General features: G+C 44.3%; 1 protein-coding gene across 1 annotated transcript in view; it reads left to right on the top strand.

Moving 5' to 3' along the window:
* tusc3 (tumor suppressor candidate 3) overlaps nt 1-23240 on the top strand; it is a 419194-nt gene that overhangs the window by 169314 nt on the left and 226640 nt on the right. Inside the window, exons 4-6 of the mRNA XM_067996474.1 lie at nt 4222-4362; nt 7337-7477; nt 15866-15955. Of these exons, the coding sequence (XP_067852575.1) occupies nt 4222-4362; nt 7337-7477; nt 15866-15955 (372 nt within the window). The remainder of the gene's footprint in view (nt 1-4221; nt 4363-7336; nt 7478-15865; nt 15956-23240) is intronic.

Here is a 23240-nt window from a genome sequence, read left to right as displayed (position 1 = left end):
AGAGCTTAGAAAAAAAACATAGAACCATATGTTTACAGCACAGAAGGAGGTCATTCAGCCCACTGTGCCAACTCTTTGCTAGAGGAATCCAGAACTAATCCCACTGCTCGGCTCTCTCCCTATAGCCGTGTATCTTCCTCTGCTTCAAATATATATCCAATTTTCCCTTAAAAAATGAAATGGTCATTGCCTCAGCTGCTCCCTGTGTCAAAGCATTCCATTGCTCCAACAACCGTTTGTGCAAAGAAATTTCTCTTGACTTCTCTCCTCACTCTCTTAGTGCTGATTTTAAATTAATAATCGTAAGATGTGAAAGGCCAGAAGAGTGCTAAGTTTAGCCTCAGCAAGATTAATTGGAACATAAGTATTGAAATTTTCATTTATATATTTTATTGTATCTTGAGTTTTAATTTACGTCATTTTAGTTGTTCAATGCTCAGAGCTGTTTAAAATTGTTTATTTGGTACCTTAATTGTGAGCTGGTTTGAGACAGTAATAGGTACTTAAATGGGTATAATAGGAGGTGATTAGCTGTTTACTAGATGTTTATATTTTTCCTGTGGCAGTTGGACTATTTTGTAAGGTAAGAAAGTATGAAGTTGAGATGAGTACTGAGAGCTCAATCTTAAACTGCAAGATGCAAATGGAGTGCTTTGTTTGCCATGTTACCTCAAAAAAAGTTGAAGAGAGCATGGTTTACTTTGTTTTGATCACTGTCCTGGGGGCTTTCATCTGCAATAATTTCCATCAACATATGGGAGTGCAGATTTGGGTTGAACTTTCAAAGAGCAACTCTGTGAATGGTCAATCTTGCTGCCAATTATAAAAGATAATGTGAGTTATAGGCAGAAATGCATGCCAGGAGCTGCAGCCTGGAATCTAATGAGACTCTTCAGCTAAAATTGATGACTGCTAGAACCTCTGAATTACAAGAGTTTTCTCACGTAGGCACCAGCCTCTGATAAAAATCATTGTTACACTACAGAAAAATGCTATTGCATAGGTAAGATTAATCAGTTTTTAGTAATCGTTTATACCTTATTATGTTACAATCCTTATTTCTAGGAATAAGTTGTCAGCGAAATGGAGGATCCAAGATGGTAGCCAAAAGAATTTTTAAAAAATATTTTGTGCAATTAGTTCACTTCCTCTTCTTTGGTAGCTATTGCTGAGTACCTATTTGATTTATAGTTTTTTGAACTTCATCATGGGTATTTTTCTTTCATGCTTGCTGATTGGTACTTTCTGTACCCATTCACTTGTGATTTAATGCTGTTTTATGAATATTAAATTAGAGCCAATCAGGTGGAAGCGTGGTGCATAAATTTGCATAAAGACAGGTGCAATGCCCAAGTTGTGATAAACTAAATCCATGTTAAATGTATATAAAATATCTATTTATTTGTGGATCTGCAGTAGCATTGCTCACAGTGAGTCATAATGCCGCAGGAGCAAGGGAGAGTGGGTTGGGTGATGAAGGAATTTGGTGAGGTTTGGGTGTGGGAGTAGGGAGATGTGTGGCCAGGATATATGGTTGAAGATTGGGATATGAGAGGAATGTATGTGAGATGAGTTGGAAAGGAGGATTGAAATGTTTGTGATTATGTCCTGATACCAAGAAAGAAAGAGTAGATGTTGAAATGTGGAGGAAAATGTTATACTAGATTAAGAGTGTTGTGTGTGGATTGTAAAGTGACTAAAATGCAGATCTACATCAGAAAATATCAATATAAAGATAAAGCTGAAGATTTGGAGGGTGAGTTTTTTGGATGAAAATAATATGGTGTATTGACAGTGGCCAAGATGCAGTGGAAGCTCCTGTTGCAGTGGACTAGGACGATAGAAACATAGAAAATAGGAGCAGGAGTAGGCCGTTCGGCCCTTCGAGCCTGCTCCGCCATTCAATATGATCATGGCTGATCCTCTATCTCAATACCATATTCCTGCTCTATCCCCATACCTCTTGATGCCTTTTGTATCTAGAAATCTATCTAGCTCCTTCTTGAATATATTCAGTGACTTGGCCTCCACAGCCTTCTGTGGTTGAGAATTCCATAGGTTCACCACCCTCTGAGTGAAGAAATTTCTCCTCATCTCAGCCCTAAATGTCCTACCCCGTATCCTGAGACTGTGACCCCTCGTTCTAGACCCCCCCCCAGCCAGTGGTACCATCGTCCTTGCAGCCAGTCTGTCTAGCCCTGTCAGAATTGTATACGTTTCAATGAGATCCCCTCATTCTTCTAAACTCTAATGAATACAGGCCTAGTCGACCCACTCTCTCCTCATACGACAGTCGTGCTATCCCAGGAATCAGTCTGGTGAACCTTCGCTGCACTCCCTCTATGGCAAATATATCCTTTCTTAGATAAGGAGACCAAAACTGCACACAATACTCCAGGTGTGGTCTCACCAAGGCCCTGTATAACTGCAATAAGACATCCTTGCTCCTGTACTCAAATCCTCTTGCAATGAAAGCCAACATATCAGTTGCCTTCCTAACTGCTTGCTGCACCTGCATGTTTGCTTTCAGTGACTGGTGTACAAGGGCACCCAGGTCCCTTTGTACATCAACATTTCCATTTCTAACACTATTTAAATAATACTCTGCCTTTCTGTTTTTCCTTCCGAAGTGGATAACTTCACATTTATCCATGTTATACTGCATCTGCTTTGTGTTTTCCCACTCACTCAACTTATCTAAATCACCTTGAAGCCTCTTTGCATCCTCCTCACAACTCACAATCCCACCTAGTTTTGTGTCGTCAGCAAACTTGGAAATATTACATTTGGTTCCCTCAGCCAAATCATTGATATATATTGTGAATAGCTGGGGCCCAAGCACTGATCCCTGCGGTACCCCACTAGTCACCGCCTGCCACCCCGAAAAAGATCCATTTATTCCTACTGTCTGTTTCCTGTCTGTTAACCACTTAACAGGGGATAGGGAAGGACTAGGGTTGGTTGGCAAGGAAGTAAAGAGTTGTGAAGTATGGACCAAACATATAAATTACATTGGGTTTAGAGCGTTGTAAGTGAGAGGTATGAAAAAGATTGCAAAGCTGATTTATATATGAAGGTGGAGATTAGGTCAAAAAGGTGAGTTTTTTTTATTATCGCAGGGGTGGGAGGGACTTGATCTGGGAGCTCGGGACTGGAGTTTTTACTGGTGGCTGGGCAATAGGTGTTGCGGGGGAAAAAGTAGACACTTTAATTGGAGCCAGGCCACAAAGTTTGTTCTTGCCATGTATTGTAGATATGCAAAGATAAAGAGAGCTTTTTGTGGGGGAGCATCAGAGGAGCAGTTGTTGGGTCTGGATGGGAGTTGGTGGGCAGGAGAGGAGCAGAGCGGTTGTTGGAGGAAGATGATGGGCAGGAGTATGAGCCAGAATAGGGACTAGGATGCAAGGGAAGCTGGGGCTAGTACATTTTTATTTTATTTAAGTTGGAAGTATGCAGCCTGGCTTGCTGGGTCAGTTAGAGGCTGGAGCCCAAGTGCTTCACTTGTTTTTCCAAAAGTGGGAGATAAAACTATAACATTGCTGCAGGAAGGTGACATGGGAGGCAGGGCGACGTCACTCCTGCGTCACTAATTTTGTTTACAAGTTTATACCTATCACAGCGCAAGCACCTTTTCAAGTAGCTATACGGACCACGTATTGAGACTCACTTGAATCATTGTATCATAGTGGGTACTACACAGGAGGAGGCCGTTTGGCCAATCGTGCCTGTGCCGGCTCTTTGAAAGAGCGGCCAATTAGTCCCATTTTCCTGCTTTTTCCCCATAGCCCTATAATTTTTTTCCCTTCAAGTATTTATCCAATTCCCTTTTGGAAGTTACTAATGCACCTTTTTCCACCACCCTTTCAGGAAGTTCATTCCAGATCATTACAACTCGCTGCGTAAAAAAATGTTTCCTTATGTTGCCCCTGGCTCTTTTGCCGATCACCTTAAATCTGAGTCCTCTGGTTACTGACCCTTCTGCCACTGGAAACAGTTTCTCCTTATTTACTCTGTCAAAACCGTTCATGATTTTGAACACCTCTATCAAATCTTCCCTTAAGCTTCTCTATTCTGAAGTTCAAGAATAATGATTTTCATTCACTTTTAATGTAATTCAATCATGAATAATCATGTTTCTATGTTTTCCTTTTGACTGTTTGACATGCACAAAGTAAGAGAAGCTTAATTAACATTTGCAGGCAATGTTTCTTTATTTTGCAGCTGAACATGAACTCCGCCCCTACATTTATGCATTTTCCACCAAAAGGCAAACCCAAGAGAGCTGATACCTTTGACTTGCAGCGAATTGGATTTGCAGCTGAGCAGCTTGCAAAATGGATAGCTGACAGAACTGATGTGCACGTAAGTTCCTTGAATATATTTAGTGAAGTGGACAAAAGTTTTACTCATTTTCATTCCAGTGGGATTCCCGCATAGAATCACAGAAAGCTACGACACAGAAGGAGGCCATTTGGCCCATCGTGTCCGTGCCGGCCGAAGAAAGCTATCCAGCTTAATTCCACTTTCCAGCCCTTGGTCCATAGCCCTGTAGGTTATGGCACTTCAAGTGCACATCCAACTACTATTTACATGAGTTGAGGGTTTCTGCCTCTACCACCCTTTCAGGCAGTGAGTTTCAGACCCCCACTATACAAAACCCTGGTTAGACCGCATCTGGAGTACTGTGAGCAGTTCTGGGCACCACACCTTCGGAAGGACATATTGGCCTTGGAGGGAGTGCAGCGTAGGTTTACTGGAATGATACCCGGACTTCAAGGGTTAAGTTACGAGGAGAGATTACACAAATTGGGGTTGTATTCTCTGGAGTTTCGAAGATTAAGGGGTGATCTGATCGAAGTTTAAAAGATATTAAGGGGAATGGATAGGGTGGATAGAGAGAAACTATTTCCACTGGTTGGGGATTCTAGGAGTGGGGGCACAGTCTAAAAATTAGAGCCAGACCTTTCAGGAGCGAGATTAGAAAACATTTCTACACACAAAGCGTGGTAGAAGTTTGGAACTCTCTTCCGCAAAAGGCAATTGATACTAGCTCAATTGCTAAATTTAAATCTGAGATAGATAGCTTTTTGGCAATCAAAGATATTAAGGGATATGGGCCAAAGGCAGGTATATGGAGTTCGATCACAGATCAGCCATGATCTTATCAAATGGCGGAGCAGGCACGAGAGGCTGAATGGCCTACTCCTGTTCCTATGTTCCACCGCCCTCTGGGTGAAAAACCTTCCTCAGCTCCCCTCTAATCCTTCTACCAGTTACTTTAAATCTATGCCCCCTGGTCACTGACCCCTCTGCTAAGGGAACTAGGACCTCCCTATCCACTTTAATCTAGTCTTGTCATAATTTTATGTACCTGAATTAGTTCTCCCCTTAGCCTCCTTTGTTGCAAAGAAAACAACCCCAATCCCAATCCAATCTTTTTGCATAGTTAAAACTCTCCAGCCCTGGCAACAGCCTCGTAAATCTCCTCTGTACTCTCTCTAGTGCAATCACTTCTTTCATGTAATGTGGTGACCAGAACTGTACGCAGTACTCAAGCTATGGCCTAACCAATGTTTTATACAGTTCTAGCGAAACCTCCTTGCTCTTATATTCTGTGCCTCGGCTAATAAAGGAAAGTATCCCGTATGCCTTTTTAACCAACTTATCTACCTGTCCTGCTACCTTCAGGGATCTATGGACATGCACTCCAAGGTCCCTTTGTTCTTCTACAACTCTCCGTATCCTCCCATTTATTTTGTATTTCCTTGCCTTGTTGGCCCTCCCCAGATGCATAACCTCACACTTCTCCGGATTCTGCCCACCTGACCAGTCCATTGATATCTTCCTGCAGTCTACAGCTTTCCTTCTCACTATCAACCACATGTCCAATTTATGTATCATCTGCAAGCTTCTTTTGACCAAGTCCCCCACATTCAAGTCCAAATCATTAATATATACCACAAAAAGCAAGGGACCTAGTACCGAGCCTTGTGGAACCCCACTGGAAACAGCCTTCCAGTCACAAGAACACCCGTCAACCATTACCCTTTGCGTCCTGCCACTGAGCCAATTTTGGATCCAACTTGCCACTTTCCCATGGGCTTTTACTTTTTTGACCAGTCTGCCACGTGGGACCTTGTCAAAAGCCTTGCTAAAATCCACGTACACTACATCAAACGCGTTACCCTCATCAACCCTCCTTGTTACCTCCTCAAAAAATTCAATCAAGCTAGTCAGACACGACCTTCCTTAACAAATCCTTGCTGACTGTCCTTGATTAACCTGTGCCTTTCTAAATGATGATGTATGCAGTCCCTCAGAATTGATTCCAATAATTTTCCCACCACTGAGGTTAGACTGACTGGCCTATAATTACTCGGTCTATCTTTTTCTCCCTTTTTAAACAACGGTACAACGTTAGCAATCCTCCAATCCTCCCGCACCGCGCCTGTAACCAGGGAGGATCGGAAAATGATGGTCAGAGCCTCTGCTATTTCCTCCCTTGCTTCTCTTAACAGCCTGGGATACATTTCATCCGGGCCTGGCGATTTATCTATTTTCAAAATGTTAAACCCTTTAATACTTCCTCTCTCACTGTTTATCCCATCCAATATTTCACACTCCTCCTCCTCCTTAACTACAAAGTCTGCATCGTCCCCCTCTTTTGTGAAGACAGATGCAAAGTATTCATTAAGAATGATACCCACATCTTCTGCCTCCAGACATAGGTTACCTTTTTGGTCTCTAAGGCTTCATTTAGAATGTTGTTAATGTTTGTGAATCCTTGCTCGTGTTGTTTTATACACTAATTGTATCATTGTCTGTTACCCTGACATGGCATTACCTGATGCAATTGATAACATTTTATGTCTATGTTGCCCTAATGCAGAACTATTTGGTGTGAGCAAGATTCATTTGCACACCAACCATAGTGTTGCAAAATTGTTGTGTAAACAGGGAATCTTGCCAACAATCTGACTACAGATTGCACTGGGACATTGGAAGTGAAACACCCAGAGGCTGGTTTCATACACAGGCAGAGATCCCAGAATTCTGTACAAAAATGGTCCTCTGCAGTTTGGTTCAGAACTGCACAGTACTTTTGGCGTATACCTAAAATATTGAGTCGTCAAAATGTCAAAAGGCTTCATATCGATTGCAAAGCCAAGAAATAAGGTTGGGTTTGGATTGTGTCTCAAAACCTGCAGCAAATTTGAGTACTTTTGGGGAAGTACACCCTAATATTGATTTTAATTTTTGAATTCCAATTTTAATTAACCTAAAGAAAGATGTAAATGGCAACCTGATTATGAGATGAATTTATTCCTTTCTTCAGATTCGTGTATTCAGGCCTCCAAACTACTCAGGCACGATTGCCCTGGCTCTTCTCGTTTCACTTGTCGGGGGATTATTGTATCTGCGGAGAAATAACCTGGAATTCATTTATAACAAGACTGGATGGGCCATGGCTGCCCTGGTATGTATTCAGATTACCATGGAATTGTAAGATTAATTACATGCAATGGTGCTATTCCAAGTCTTGCTTACACTGTTCGCGATATTGTGCTAAATGCTAGCATTAATTGTGGAAGTTTTTAAGTCTTTCTCATGTGTTTTACAGGTTGTTTGTGTATCTGTCTCTCTGTGTCTCACTCTCATAAAACACATAAAACACATAAATTGTTCCACGCTTACTATGTTCTTTGATGGAGTTACACTTCAACATCTTAGGAACATAGGAACAGGAGTAGGCCATTCTGTCCCTCGTGCCTGCTTCGCCATTTGATAAGATCATGGCTGATCTGTGATCTAACTCCATATACCTGCCTTTGGCCCATATCCCTTAATACCTTTGGTTGCCAAAAAGCTATCTATCTCAGATTTAAATTTAGCAATTGAGCTAGTATCAATTGCCATTTGCGGAAGAGAGTTCCAAACTTCTTTGTGTGTGGAAATGTTTTCTAATCTCGCTCCTGAAAGGTCTGGCTCTAATTTTTAGACTGTGCCCCCTACTTCTAAAATCCCCAACCAGCGGAAATAGTTTCTCTCTATCCACCCTATCTGTTCCCCTTAATATCTTTTAAACTTCGATCAGATCACCCCTTAACCTTCAAAACTCCAGAGAATACAACCCCAATTTGTGTAATCTCTCCTCGTAACTTAACCCTTGAAGTCCGGGTATCATTCTAGTAAACCTATGCTGCACTTCCTCCAAGGCCAATATGTCCTTCCAAAGGTGCGGTGCCCAGAACTGCTCACAGTACTCCAGGTGCGGTCTAACCAGGGTTTTGTATAGCTGCAGCATAACTTCTGCCCCCTTGTACTCTAGTCCTCTGGATATAAAGGTCAGCATTCCATTTGCCTTCTTGATTATTTTATGCACCTGTTCATGACACTTCAATGATCTATGTACCTGGACCCCTAAGTCTCTTTGGACATCCACTGTTTTTAACTTTTTACCATTTAGAAAGTACCCTGTTCTATCCTTTTTTGATCCAAAGTGGATGACCTCACATTTGTCTACATTGAATTCCATTTGCCACAGTTTTGCCCATTCACCTAATCTATCAATATTGCTTTGTAATTTTATGTTTTCATCTACACTGCTTACAATGCCACCAATCTTTGTGTCATCGGCAAACTTAGATATGAGACTTTCTATGCCTTCATCTAAGTCGTTAATAAATATTGTGAATAATTGAGGCCCCAAGACAGATCCCTGCGGGACTCCACTAGTCACATCCTGCCAATGTGAATACTTACCCATTATCCCTACTTTCTGTCACCTTTCGCTCAGCCAACTTCCTAACCAAGTCCGTACTTTTCCCTCGATTCCATGGGCTTCTAACTTAGCTAACAGTCTCTTATGTGCGACCTTATCAAATGCCTTCTGGAAGTCCATATAAATAACATCCATTGACATTCCCCTGTCCACTACTTTAGTCACCTCTTCAAAAAATTCAATCAGGATCTCACTCTATCTTTCACATACACTCCCACAAATACATTTTGCCTCTTTTCTCCCTGGTAGTGCCATAACAACATGCATCCTTCAGGCAGGAATGCATGACAGTCTGAGCTACAGGTTTCTCCCTTTGATTGTTAAAATCCCACATGTTTAGTCAGCAAGAATTTCAATTCAAACAACTTAAGTCTCTTTGTGGGAGCCTGTCTTCATTTCAAAAGAACACCTTACCTCAATGCATTTTTTCAGCTGGACCCAAAAACATGCATCCAGTCAAGCCTGAAGTGAGCTATCCTTCGTATTTGACCTAATAAATATGTGGTTGGAAATTATTTATTGTTATTACTGAGTTACACCTTAATTGTTGGATTCCTTTCTGACACATAAGGCCCGATTTTAACCTGGAGTGGGAATCGGACGGGGGCCAAGGCAAGCACTAAAACTCCCTGAACTTGGCAGCATGGACGATTTAAATGCCTGGGCCTCATCTGCAAGCCCCAAGTCAGTTGCCCGCTTGGGAAGTGAAAACTGGCCAGTGGGCTAATGCTGAATGTCGGCGGCAGGATGCACGGTCCCTGGAACTTAGGTGGTCGTGGGGAAAGGTTTCAGGAGGGTCTCGCGGTCAGGAAGGGGACAGACGAGGTCTGAACCTTCCTCGTGGGGCCTGGAGAAGCACTCCAATTCTTCTTGGCCTCATAAGGAAAAGAAGAATTTTTTTCTTTTATAAAACTTACCGCTTTGAGCCCCTTCAGGCCCTGGCTCTACTTCCTGCTGTTTTCACTTGGCAGGAAAGCCACAATGGCCTCCCATCTCAGACCAGAGTCAAAATTGCAATCGGGACCCGATGGTATCATCGAAGCCCGACTTGCATATTTAAAGAAGGACTCCACCGGTTTCAGGTGGTGTCCTTGCCGCCTGCTCAGAAGAGTAGGTTAAAATTCTAGATATTTGGAATGATATGGGACATCACTGGGTAAGTCTCCCAGCCAATTTGAACTGCTGGCCTGTCCAGTTTGCGCCAGGCAGGCAGGGATAAAATCTGCAGGTTTTCTTCCGATCATTTGTCGAAACTTCGGCGGAAGAGCCACATAAAGCCTGGAAAAATGACATAAATACATAGAACCCCTGTGGAAATTAACCTCCACTCTTTCAGATTTTGGCTAAATACAGTATGATGTCATTAAAACAGTTGGGTAATTTAGACAAAAACAATTTTCCAAAACCAAATGCATTAAAAGTAGTGCATGTTTAATTAGTTATATTGGACTTGAATATCTGTTTGATCCGATAGAATTGTTGCAGAAATATCAGTAAATTTGACTATCTCTGGAGTCAGTTAGCTCTCTGGAGTCAGTTAGCTCTCTGGAGTCAGTTAGCTCTCTGTTGTCCTGATGAAGTAGTGTAAAGAGGGGGATTGGATCGTACAGTAGGTTTAGACAATGGTCTTCCACCTCTGCAACTTTGGTTCAAATCTAACCCAGGCTGATGGGACCAAAATGAGCTTGGACAGTCTCAATCCTAGTTCCTGTGAGGATAGGCCCACAGCACAAAGCTGCCCCTAATTTGGCAATAAATGGGAGATCTCTCTCAGCGGTGGGTAGTGTGGGAATCAATAAAGTACTACACTGGTGCAAGAGTTTCTTATTTTTGGGGCAGAGCAAAGGGCGCTTTACCCCAAATCTGGCTGTGCTGTCCCTGATCTGGGAGAGCTTGATACTGACACTGCTTGAAATGGAAAGTAGTCCAAGTCCATTGTCCATCAAGAATATACCTCACCTGGATAAACACAAAAAAATCATATCAAAGTCATTTTTCAAAAAAAAATGGGAGTTACTTCATTTAGAGTTTAAAGGGCCATAATTGCACGGAGGGGGGCTGGTGGAGGGTACACCCCTGAGCAAGTGCCACAATGCGCCCATTCGGGACCAATGCTGCTGACTTGACAAAGTTAGCAGGATTGGGGAAGCTCCCTTTATTTCCTTGTGAATAGTTGGTGCCCGTGCCACTAAGAGTGTATTTAAGGTGCCCTCCTGCTCTCACTGACTCCAAATTGCAGCATAACTTGCCTATTTGGGGGGGCGGTGGCGAGAAGGGGGGTGAAAGAACTTTATAAGGGGGCCACATTTAAACAATTTAACAATGATTCTTAACCCAATTATGAAACCAGTAATTTGTAGTTTGCCCACTTGCTAAATATTCTGCAACAGAAGTTTTCAGCTGACTGAATAAATCAAAACAAACAAGCATCTACACAGGTGCACCTTAAAGTGTTTTTGAAGATTCTTATTCCTTGCTAGCCATTTCCCTGGTTATCATTTAAAATGGACAAATCAGGCCAGCTCAGATTATCCATTATCTAGGTCTGCACTGTATAGGACCAATTTTCTGAGGGGCTGCCGAATACACAGGTGTAGGTCGGGAAATTAGGCCTCTGATCTCATGCGGCTTCTGCATTGTGCCCCCTTTTCCTTCGGACAATTTTGAAATTTTCACATTGGACACACTGCAAGCATGTAGAACCCACAGTGTGATGTTGGCCCTAAAAACTGGGAGCTTTTGAGGGAAAGGGCCTAGCTTGCTGAAATCGATTATTTAAAAGGGGGAAAGTTGGCAGAGCTTACACATCTCTGATTTTTTTGTGCTATTTTGGTAGACTACTAATTTCTGTGTTGCTGCTTTTAACTTTTTGCATCGTAGTGAAAGCCTCCATTATCACAACATTTTGCTGCAGCCTTCATTTTTTATCACATTCACATCATTCACATCGTTCACCTGACGAAGGGGGAAGCCTCCGAAAGCTTGTGAATTTAAAATAAAATTGCTGGACTATAACTTGGTGTTGTAAAATTGTTTACAATTGTCAACCCCAGTCCATCACCGGCATCTCCACTTCATTTTTTACAACAGTCATTGCTTGCAGTTTTCTTCATTTCTTTACTGCTGCACGAAGTGCTGGGAAAGCAAGCAGACATGATGGGAATTTCTTTGAGTATTTCAGTAATGTTACATGACCTGGATGCGATAGGAGCAGGAGTAGGCCATTTGGCCCTTCCAGCCTGCTCATTCAATGAGATCATGGCTGATCTGATTCTGTCCTCAACTCCACTTTCCCACCTGTTCCCCATATCATTTGACTCCCTTGCTGATCAAAAATTTGTCTAACTCAGCCATGAATATATTCAATGACTCAGCCTCCACTGGTCTTTGGGCAAAGAATTCCAAAGGTTCACGGTCCTCTGAGAGAAGAAATTTCTCCTCATCTCCGTCTTAAATGGGCGACCCCTTATTCTGAGACTATGCCCCCTTGTTCTGGATTCCCCTATAAGGGGAAACATCCTCTCAGCATTTACCCTGTCAAGCCCCCTCAGAATCTTATATATTTCAATAAGATCTCCTCTCATTCTTCTAAACTCCAGTGAGTTTAGGACCAAACTGCTCAATCTTTCCTCATAAGAAAGCCCTTCCATACCCGGAATCAACCTGGTGAACCTTCTCTGAACTCACCTCCAATTCAAGTATATCCTTCCTTAAATAAGGGGACCAAAACTGTATGCAGTACTCTAGGTGTGGTCTCACCAGCTCCTTGTACAGTTGTAGCAAGACTTCCCTGCTTTTATACTCCATCCCCCTAGAAATAAAGGCCAATATTCCATTTGCCTTCCCAATTACCTGCTGCACCTGTATGCTAACATTTTGTGTTTCATGTACCGCAGCATTCTGTAGTCTTTCTCCATTTATATAATATTTTGCTTTTTTGTTCTTCCAACCAAAGTGGATGACTTCACATTTTCCCACATTATACTCCATCTGCCAAATTGTTGCCCACTCGCTTAACCTATCTATATCACATTGCAGACACTTTGTGTCCTCCTCACAACTTACTTTTCCACCTATCTTTGTATCATCAGCAAATTTGGCCACAAGACACTCTGTTCCTTCATCCAAGTCATTGATATAGATTGTAAATAGTTGAGGTCCCAGCACTGATCCCTGTGGCACCCCATCCTGAAAATGACCCCTTTATTCCAACTCTCTGTTTTCTGTTAGTTAGCCAATCCTCTATCCATGCTAATATGTTACCCCCAACACCATGAGCTCTTACCTTGTGCAGTAACCTTTTATGTGGCATTTTATTGAATGCTTTATTCATGAGGGGATTCATGAGAGGACACCATGAATTTATCCTCCTTGCCCAGACAAAGGATAAATCAAAAGCTCTCTCCTTCATTGGAAATAATTACATAGTACCAAATACTCCAATCCCTGTGCCTGTGCTTTCCCTCAGTAAAGTAGGAGGACTAGCTGTGGTGGCAAGTTGCTGTGGGGTGCTACAGCTCCAGCAAGATGGGTGTGGCATAGAACTTTCAGGTGCAGGTCATGCAATGTCTCTTCCACACTTGGAGCCACATCCAAAGACATAACAGCTCCAAATCCTGTCTGCTGTCTGGAACTTCTTCCCTCCTTACATGAGCGTTGTTGCAGTGGAAACTTGTTGTGCTTCTTTCAGAGGATGTGTTCTCCTGCCACACCTTTGGTGCAAGGCACTTCCCTACCTGGCACTGGCTACCCAACATGAGTTCGCAAAATGCTTTCCCTGGCACAACTCTTTTGTGGGTGATCCATGAAAAGTTCAGTGCATTAAACTATTAGCCCCAGCAAAGGCTATGGGCCCCGACAACATCCCAGCTGCAGTGCTGAAGACTTGTGCTCCAGAACTAGCTGCGCCTCTAGCCAAGCTGTTCCAGTACAGCGACAACACTGGCATCCACCCGACAATGTGGAAAATTGTCCAGGTATGTCCTGTCCACAAAAAGCAGGACAAATCCAATCCGGCCAATTACCGCCCCATCAGTCTACTCTCAATCATCAGCAAAGTGATGGAAGGTGTCGTCGACAGTGCTATCATGCGGCACTTACTCACCAATAACCTGCTCACCGATGCTCAGTTTGGGTTCCGCCAGGACCACTCGGCTCCAGACCTCATTACAGCCTTGGTCCAAACATGGACAAAAGAGCTGAATTCCAGAGGTGAGGTGAGAGTGACTGCCCTTGACATCAAGGCAGCATTTGACCGAGTGTGGCACCAAGGAGCCCTAGTAAAATTGAAGTCAATGGGAATCAGGGGGAAAACTCTCCAGTGGCTGGAGTCATACCTAGCACAAAGGAAGATGGTAGTGGTTGTTGGAGGCCAATCATCTCAGCCCCATGGCATTGCTGCAGGAGTTCCTCAGGGCAGTGTCCTAGGCCCAACCATCTTCAGCTGCTTCATCAATGACCTTCCCTCCATCATAAGGTCAGAAATGGGGATGTTCGCTGATGACTGCACAGTGTTCAGTTCCATTCGCAACCCCTCAGATAATGAAGCAGTCCGAGCCTGCATGCAGCAAGATCTGGACAACATCCAGGCTTGGGCTCATAAGTGGCAAGTAACATTCGTGCCAGGCAATGACCATCTCCAACAAGAGAGAGTCTAACCACCTCCCCTTGACATTCAACGGCATTACCATCGCCGAATCCCCCACCATCAACATCCTGGGGGTCACCATTGACCAGAAACTTAACTGGACCAGCCAAATAAATACTGTGGCTACGAGAGCAGGTCAGAGGCTGGGTATTCTGCGGCGAGTGACTCACCTCCTGACTCCCCAAAGCCTTTCCACCATCTACAAGGCACAAGTCAGGAGTGTGATGGAATACTCTCCACTTGCCTGGATGAGTGCAGCTCCAACAACACTCAAGAAGCTCGACACCATCCAAGATAAAGCAGCCCGCTTGATTGGCACCCCATCCACCACCCTAAACATTCACTCCCTTCACCACCGGCGCACTGTGGCTGCAGTGTGCACCATCCACAGGATGCACTGCAGCAACTCGCCAAGGCTTCTTCGACAGCACCTCCCAAACCCGCGACCTCTACCACCTAGAAGGACAAGGGCAGCAGGCGCATGGGAACAACACCACCTGCACGTTCCCCTCCAAGTCACACACCATCCCGACTTGGAAATGTATCGCCGTTCCTTCATTGTCGCTGGATCAAAATCCTGGAACTCCCTTCCTAACAGCACTGTGGGAGAACTGTCACCAAACGGACTGCAGCGGTTCAAGAAGGCGGCTCACCACCACCTTCTCGAGGGCAATTCGGGATGGGCAATAAATGCCGGCCTTGCCAGCGACGCCCACATCCCGTGAACGAATAAAAAAATAAAAAATAAAAAAATTGCCATCGTGGCTTGTAGATGTCTGGAACTAGGGGCTGTTGCTAGCTTGGCACATGATCTTGAGGATTAAGCTAATGGACAGTTACATTGGCATCACACCTGTGTGAAAGCATATTAGTGATGTGCATAAAAATACTTGCACTTATCTTGGCACATCCTTTCATGCCACTAAATTTCTTTCTCATCTGCTCCCAGGTCCATTAAACTGGAAGACTGCATTGACTTGTTTTGCTGCCTCCTCCTATGCTGCCTATGCCTCTGGCATCAGTGGGGGCTGCACTCCTTCACTACCGATTCTGCAAAAGAAAGCTGTTGCCATCATTACGCACATATCCTCAACATCTGCTGCAGCTCCACTTTCAACCAGATGCAGCAGTCCTCTCTGCCCTTTAAGGGCAAGCATGTACCTTTAAGAACAGCTGGTTGGTGCAATATTTTGATTGGCAGTCAACCTGGCTCCCTGCACATGTTTACCACATGTCAGGAGCCATTTCAAATTAGAGGAGGGGTCTAAATTGGAAAATTGTGTCAGGCCAGCTTCTCATGCTTCTGGAACAAGCATTCACAGTGCCAGTTTTGCTGGGATCGGAAAATTGGGGCTTATATTTATATATGAGTGAGTATAATAAAAAGGACTGACTAAGTGGAAATTCATAATTATGACAGACTTATTTTTCCACAGTGTGTGGTATTTGCCATGACTTCTGGACAAATGTGGAATCATATTCGAGGCCCTCCATATGCCCATAAGAACCCACAGAATGGACAAGTGGTAAGTATTTTGCAATTCAGGAATTAAAAGGTGATAGAAGCAAATTTAGATTTTAACATAGTTGAGACTGTTGGGGGTTTCTGTGTAATGTACTTGTTCTTAAAAAAAAACAAGATTATTTGCTTTATATTTTGGAAATTGCAGAGTCTCCTCTCATAACATTTCTCTGATAGTTGTGGGATAACGATATTGAGCTGGTCTTATTGGCGATGTGTGCTGTGATATTTCATTGGAATATCCAACTTACTTTCAAAGTGGAAAGAGTTCTAAAGCATTGATATGTTGAACTTTAACTCCATCACTATTAATTGCTATTTGGTTGAATTAGTTACCTGGACTTGCGTTGTGCAGAAACTTTTAAGGCTTGCCTAAAAGACTAGCTCATGTTCAATAGTGGCAGCCAGTGCAGCGTTAGCAAGTTTTGTACTGTGAAGATTACCCCTCTCTTCCCTCAGGTGATGTCTGTCAGCACATAATTTTAGCAGCTGTCTGAGTCTGTAGCTTGGAAGGTGATATGTGCAAGGCTCTTAAAAAAAAAACCAAGGGAATTGGCTGTGGAAGTTTGTGTCTGATATAAATGCTGGTACATGTGTGCTGCAAGTGGGTTTCGCAGCATTGTTTTTGGGGCATGACTGACATTCACATTATTTATGATACATTTGGAGGCTAGTGCATTGAAAAAAATAGGTGTTTAGTGGTCACTTCTAAAAAGCCTGAAACACTGAGTGCAAGTCATTGGTCTGGAGGCCAATCGGATCATAGCTTCTTTCAGATAATACCAAGGGATTATAATACTGTACATTCATAAAATGTTTTAAAAAGGGGTTGATTGCATTGTGAACAGTCAGATCATGACTATGGTGTTTTATGGCTTGCTTTACACCATTATATCTGCCAAGCCTCAGAATGAAAGAATAACAATATTTTGTGGATTGGGAGCAGGTAAAATAATTTCTAATGTTTTTCCATATGTTAGTAGCAAAGGTTGATGATCAGAAATATGGGCTTTGTATACTGGGCCTGACCACTATTTGTTACATTATCCTGGTTATCGATCTGCACTAATAAAATGCGAATGACTTCAACAAAAGCATTTGATATGATTTTTTTCTCTTTTTCTGCAGGTAGGGTATTTTGTTTTCATTATCTCAATTCTATTAACATGAAAAATCAACTACGGAGCATTGCAGTTTTAACAAGCTGATTTTCCCCAGGGATTACTGTTGTTTTGCTAATATCGTCTTATTAAGACTGCTATTTTTAGTGAGCAGCGCTTATTATACAATTTAAAATGAAGCTGATGGATTGTTATTTTTAATGTTACTGTATTTGAAGTTATTGAGGGCTGCTTTTAAAGAAACACAAGAAGAATGCTGATACCAAATACTTACAGAAATCCCATGGACAAAGGAGGATCAGGCTAAATCTTTCCTGGTTTTAGAAACTGTAAAATGTTGACAATTTATTCCCGCACATAGTGTGGCCTTGAGACAAGTCAGTTTTTAAATCACCTTGGTTACAAACTAGGTAAAAAAAAAATGTTGGAAATCTGCGGCAGGTCTCAATCAACACCTCTTCTCTTGTAAAGAGAAAAGTTCAGATCCTTTCCTTCGTACAGATGTTGACGAATCTGTTTATTTCCAGCACTTTCAGATTTCTTGCATTTGCAGTACTGGCCAAACATTGACAGGCCTTCGACTCTGGTGTAAGTGCCAGGATCTGCCTGCAGCGAACTTCTGCAGCTGATCCCCCTAAAGTACCTGGCATCAGGTCAGGTTCCCTCATTTGAAGATGACATTGACGTCACAAGAGAAATAGAGATAAAGAAGCTTATTTGTCCCATCTCAGTTCATCTGTTCGGAAAGAAGAACCTACAATCCCTCTCATCAAAATATCAAACTAGCTTGTAAATGACTACAGTTTCCACCTTCATGACCTCCTGGAAATATGTTCTAGGTGTGAAGAAATTCTTCCTGACATCAGCCCAACATTTGCCTCACACTAGTTTGGACCTATGTATCTTGTGCTACTGTCATGGCTTAGCTTTGAAGTAGTGTTCCAGACTTGTCTTCTATATACAGTTTAATATTGAAATATGCTTCTATAAAGCCCCCTCTTAGTTGCATTCTTTCAAGACTAGAAGATATATATGCCAAGCTAGAAAACTAGCAAAATCTGATCAACGAATTCAAAAAGCTGACATAGCGCTCAAAAGCTGACCACTCAAAAATAACTCTGAATATAGAATTTATGGCACCTTTAAAGAAGACTTAGATTGGGATTGCAGTGTTGTGGGCTTACCATGACTTAAGCTGCACGTATAAGCAACATTTGGTCACTTTTATTGCAGGGGGAAAAATAAAGTACACAAAAGCTCAGTTTTGCAGCAGCAGTGAATTTAGAATTTAGAAATTATTGAGGGGGAACGGGGGTGCTGAAGGCAGGAGATTTATTTTCTGGGAAAGCTTGAGGGCATGCACCCCACCCCTCAAGAAAATATTTATTTTTAACATGTATTTAGTGCATTTTGGAGCTATGGTAATTCTGCAATTCAAACCAAAGTAATTTATTCTCTAAAGGTTACAGATATTTTAAATATGAAAATAAAATAGTTGTACAGACTTCAATATATCTTTAAATAGACAGGTTAATGCTTTCCTTGAAATAGCTGAGATATCAAAGTTATACACACGGGTTAAGCATTCACCTATTATCACCATCAGAAATTTCTAGCTTTTATCACTCTTTTGATCCTATCAAAAATATTTATTTTCTTGTATTGGAAATAAAAATCCAAGAGTTATTACACACTGTGATAATTAATAAAAAAAGTAAAGTGCACAAAAAAAGAACAGACAGGGAGAGATGTATTTTGTGTCCTCAGGTGAATCTAACTGAAAGCTTCCAGTCTGGGGTTTGTAATCTCTTGTAGTCTTGTTGATTATTAATGTAATTCCTCCATTTTCCCTTAGATGTTGATTGCAGTAATACGGATGGGGCAGGCTTGCTCCCCGGTTACTGCATGGAGGGGGAGGTATTCTGCTTCTGTGCATCTTGCATACACCAGGAGTGTGTTAAACTTCCCCTGAAGACTACATTTGATCTTGACTCCCCATGTGCAATGCCATGAGAGTACAATTACTTTAAAAAAAAAATATATGAACTCGTAAATCGCCTGTGGATTTGTGCACAGGGAGTCAAAAGCCTCCCTTTTGACTCAAGCAGATTAGAAGGCAGTGGAATAACTAAATCCAGGTGAGGGAAGGAGTCAAGGTAAGGTGGAGGAAGCAGATGGGAGGGAGAGGAAGAGAAGGAGAGGGAGTAAGTTACTGCTTCTGGGGGGAGACAGGAATAGTTCCAAATTTGTTCCAAGCTGAGAGTGGGGGGCAAACTTCAGCTCAGCGGGGTTGGGGATTTGTTCTTATGTTTGTCTTCACTGGTGGTGTGAGGAGTGGAGTGGCAGGACTACTTTGCCCTCAGTAGGGGATGGGGAAGGCCAGACTTTACTTTTGTTGAGGATTCGGCTTAATTTCCGGGAGAGATGGGAGGTTAGGATTTCTGTTCAGTGGGGAGGAAGGGGGGTCAAAGTTGTAATTCTATCTGATTGCAAATAATGTGTAGTTACCCTGATGGCTATTCTGCTCCTTTTTTAACCTAACCAAACAATGAAATACAAGCAAGACAGTGAAATCTTCTTTCCTTTGGAGAGTGTCAAAGCAGTTATCCAAGGTGATGAGATATAGGGCTCGATTTTCCGATGTCCCAGCGGGTGCTTTCGTGGCTGGGGGTGGGGGGGCTCCGAAAATTGGGGATTCCCAGGGCGGGTGCGGAGCCCGGCTCCAACCCGCCCACTTCCGGGTTCCCCAATGACGCACTTAGATGCGCGTGCAGCCCCCACATGAGGGATTCCCGCCGGCAATTAAAACCGGCAGGATCCCACTTAAATTAATTAATTGGATACTTCAGGTCGTTAGGAGACCTGATTTGTAGGATATTTTAGGAGGGGTCGGATTTTCAGGTCAACTAAGAGTGTTTCCCATACTTGGGGAAACACTCCCAGTTGAAACGGACATGTTGCAGCCACCAGTCTGTGGGAGCTGCAAAGGTCCATTTGACAGGTGTGAGGGGGGTGGGGGAGAGACCCTCACTCATTGCAGGAGGCCACTCTGTCACTTTGGACAAAGTTTGGCCTGCACCACCGTCCTCCTAACACTAAAATTCACAAACTTGCAACCTCAACTCCGGTGTGCAGACACATTTACCTACCTTGCGGACCCCCTCAAACATACATCTTCCGTATGGGGGCCGCCGTAGCTGCTGTCGTGACCTCCTTGGAGGGCGAACAGCATCACCAGCCTCGCCGGCCATGCCGTCCACCTCTGACACGTGGAGCTCCACAACACAGTGCTGTGACTCATCCACCTGCACAGCAGGAGGGAGGGCAACCACAGAAAGAGCTGCACGCACAAGGCACTGCCCTTACCACAGGGTCTACAGACTGAGGCTCAGCTTCCTGGACCTCTCTGAGGAGCAGTGCGTACGGAGGCTCGGAGTCAGTCGCCAGGTAGTCGTGGACATCTGCAGCCTCCTTAATGATGAGCTGCTCCAGGATGGACCGAGCAGCATCTTCTTACCTGGCGCTGTCAAAGTCACCACTGTCCTCAACTTCTTTGCCTCCGGATCTTTCCAGGGTGCCACCGGGGACATCACCGGGGTCTCTCAGTCGTCTGCACACAAGTGCATAAGGCAGGTCACCGACTACTTGTTCTGCAGGGCCTCGCACTATATCAACTTCCCCATGGATGACCTCAGCCAGATGGAGAGGGCGGTGGGATTCCACGCTGTGACTAGCTTCCCACGGGTCCAGGGTGTAATCGATTGCACCCATATAGCAATACGAGCACCTTGACACGAGCCAGGACTGTTCATCAACAGGAAGGGCTATCTCTCCATGAACACTCAGCTCATCTGTGACCACCGCAAGAGATTCCTTCACGTGTGCGCCAGATACCCTGGCAGCTGCCACGATTTCTTCATCCTCAGGGAGTCTAACGTCCCGCCCCTCTTCCACTCACCCAACACCCACAAGGGCTGGCTCCTCGGGGACAAGGGATACCCCCTGCACACGTGGCTTATGACACCTCTGAGGAACCCCACCACCGAGCCACAGTGTCGATATAACGACAGCCACATTGATTCCAGGTCTACAATTGAGCATGCTATAGGGCTGCTCAAGATGCGCTTCAGGTGCCTTGATCGTTCTGGGGGAGCGCTTCAATACGCGCCACATAGAGTGGGATGCATTATAGTCGTGTGTTGTGCCCTGCACAACAGAGAGGGGTGCCGCTGGAGGAGGCCCCATCCACATCTGCCACCCATATTGAGGAGGACGAGGAGGAGGAGCAACCCATGGGCAGAACAGCGGCTCACCTGGCTGCTCGTGAGGCCAGGGAGTCACTGATATGTGAACGGTTCTCTTAACATCAGACAGTGTGAAGAGTCCAGTCCTCATCATCTGGACAGAGGAGCGGCCACACCAGCCCCCTCCCCCGCCCCCTGCACAAAACAGTGGTGCAACTACACCTACACCCACTGTGGAATGACCCAATGGGTGGCATCAAGTGTGCGTGTTCATGGAGAACCTCATGAAAGGGACTTATTGCACAAGCCTGTCAAGAATTGACAAGATGTGTCAGTAGTCGTGATAATAATAAGATTTATTGTGAATGTGAAAGAAAACAAATATAAATAAAAAACATAACAAATCGTCAAACACCCTTGTGCATCCCCTTCGTGCTCACAAAACCTTCGCCGTGCGTTTACGGGAACCTCTATGTGGTGCTACCCCTGTGGCTTCAGCAGAGGTAGTAGCAGGTGGCTCTAGTCCATGCCCTGACCGATGAGATGCTTTGCGCGGACGCCCTCTGGGTTTCGGTGCCTGTGAGGACTCCTCCAAAGACTGCTCCACCTGCACCTGTGCAGGGGCAGATGCGAGCACCTGGAGAGGAGGCAGCACTGCGGGCACTGATTGAGAGGGGGGCAACAGGTGAGACATGGAAGCGCTTTGAGTGGCGTCCCCACTTCCATGTCCCCTTTCGCCATCATCCCTCTCCTGGGCGTTCTGGCATCTCTTCTCCTATCAAGGAAAAACACAGAGAGGCGTGATTGAGTGATGGTTACATAGTGATCCGCTGCATGCATTGGTGTGGGTGGGGGTGACCGTGAGGGAGATGCATTGGAGGGTCCGTGTGAGACATAGCCATGAGATTGTATGAGGATTGGGTTGCGTGGTAGTGTTCGAATGGGAACTGGGGCGGTGAGTAAGTGCAGTCAAGGTGAGGATGATGGCAGAGTGATGTGAGAACGTTGTGGTGGCAGTGCAAATGGTGTTGTGTGGTGATGTGGGAGAATGCGTAAGTATACTCATTTTGGCTGACTTGGTTAGGCCATTAAAGCGCTTTCTGCACTAGGCCCAGGTTGGGGAGATGTTGCTGCTGCTGCTGACCTCCTCTGCCACCTTGAGCCAGGCCTTCTTGGTGGCAGAGGCAGGCCACTTCCTCCCGTCCACTGGGAAAAACGTTTCCCTTCTCCTCCTGACCCCATTGAGCAGCACCTGGAGTGAGGAGTCTAAGAATCTTGGAGCAGCCTTGCCTCTGGCCTGCTCCATGCTGCCAATTTGGTTGTTTGCTGCAGGAGGAGCATTGGAGGACTGCCCCTTTAAATCGGGCTCCTCCTGCTGACAGCCTCTGATGCGGGTGCGGAGTGCGCCCGCTGCGCAGGTCTGGAACGGGAAACCCGGAAGCCACGGTAAGTGCCTTCAATTAGGCTGCGATCGCGTGCGGAGCACCCCGAATTCACTGGCCGCGTTACCCACGCGCCCAGTCGACCCCCCGCTGCCAACCCGCCTCCCTCCTAATATCGGGCCCATAGAATTTAAAACAGACAACACCTGCTTATCAGAAAGTCTTGGAGGACAGATCACACAGCTGGAACTTCCTCAGCAGACCAATGGGTTGTACATACTTGCGCAGACTGGAAACAACTGAACTAGCTTCGAGCTGTGCCATTGAGTGTGCTATTCATTTCAATAATACTTGATGCTGCAAACACAGGGTTCAAGTTGGGCTGCTTCCTGGCTTATTTCTTGTTTAAGCAATCAATTCATGCAATTCTAGTGGTACACCCCGAAAACAGTGGAGCCCGAGGCATTTTTTGAGAATTCTATGCATTCTGATTTGCGTTACACCAAACTAAATTATATAGAACACAGCAGGTCATTACTGAT

The sequence above is a fragment of the Heptranchias perlo genome, chromosome 1 (assembly GCF_035084215.1).
Source record: "Heptranchias perlo isolate sHepPer1 chromosome 1, sHepPer1.hap1, whole genome shotgun sequence".
In the NCBI taxonomy this organism is placed as follows: domain Eukaryota; kingdom Metazoa; phylum Chordata; class Chondrichthyes; order Hexanchiformes; family Hexanchidae; genus Heptranchias; species Heptranchias perlo.
Note: the sequence above shows the minus strand (reverse complement) of the source record. Positions and strands in the feature narration are given on the sequence as shown.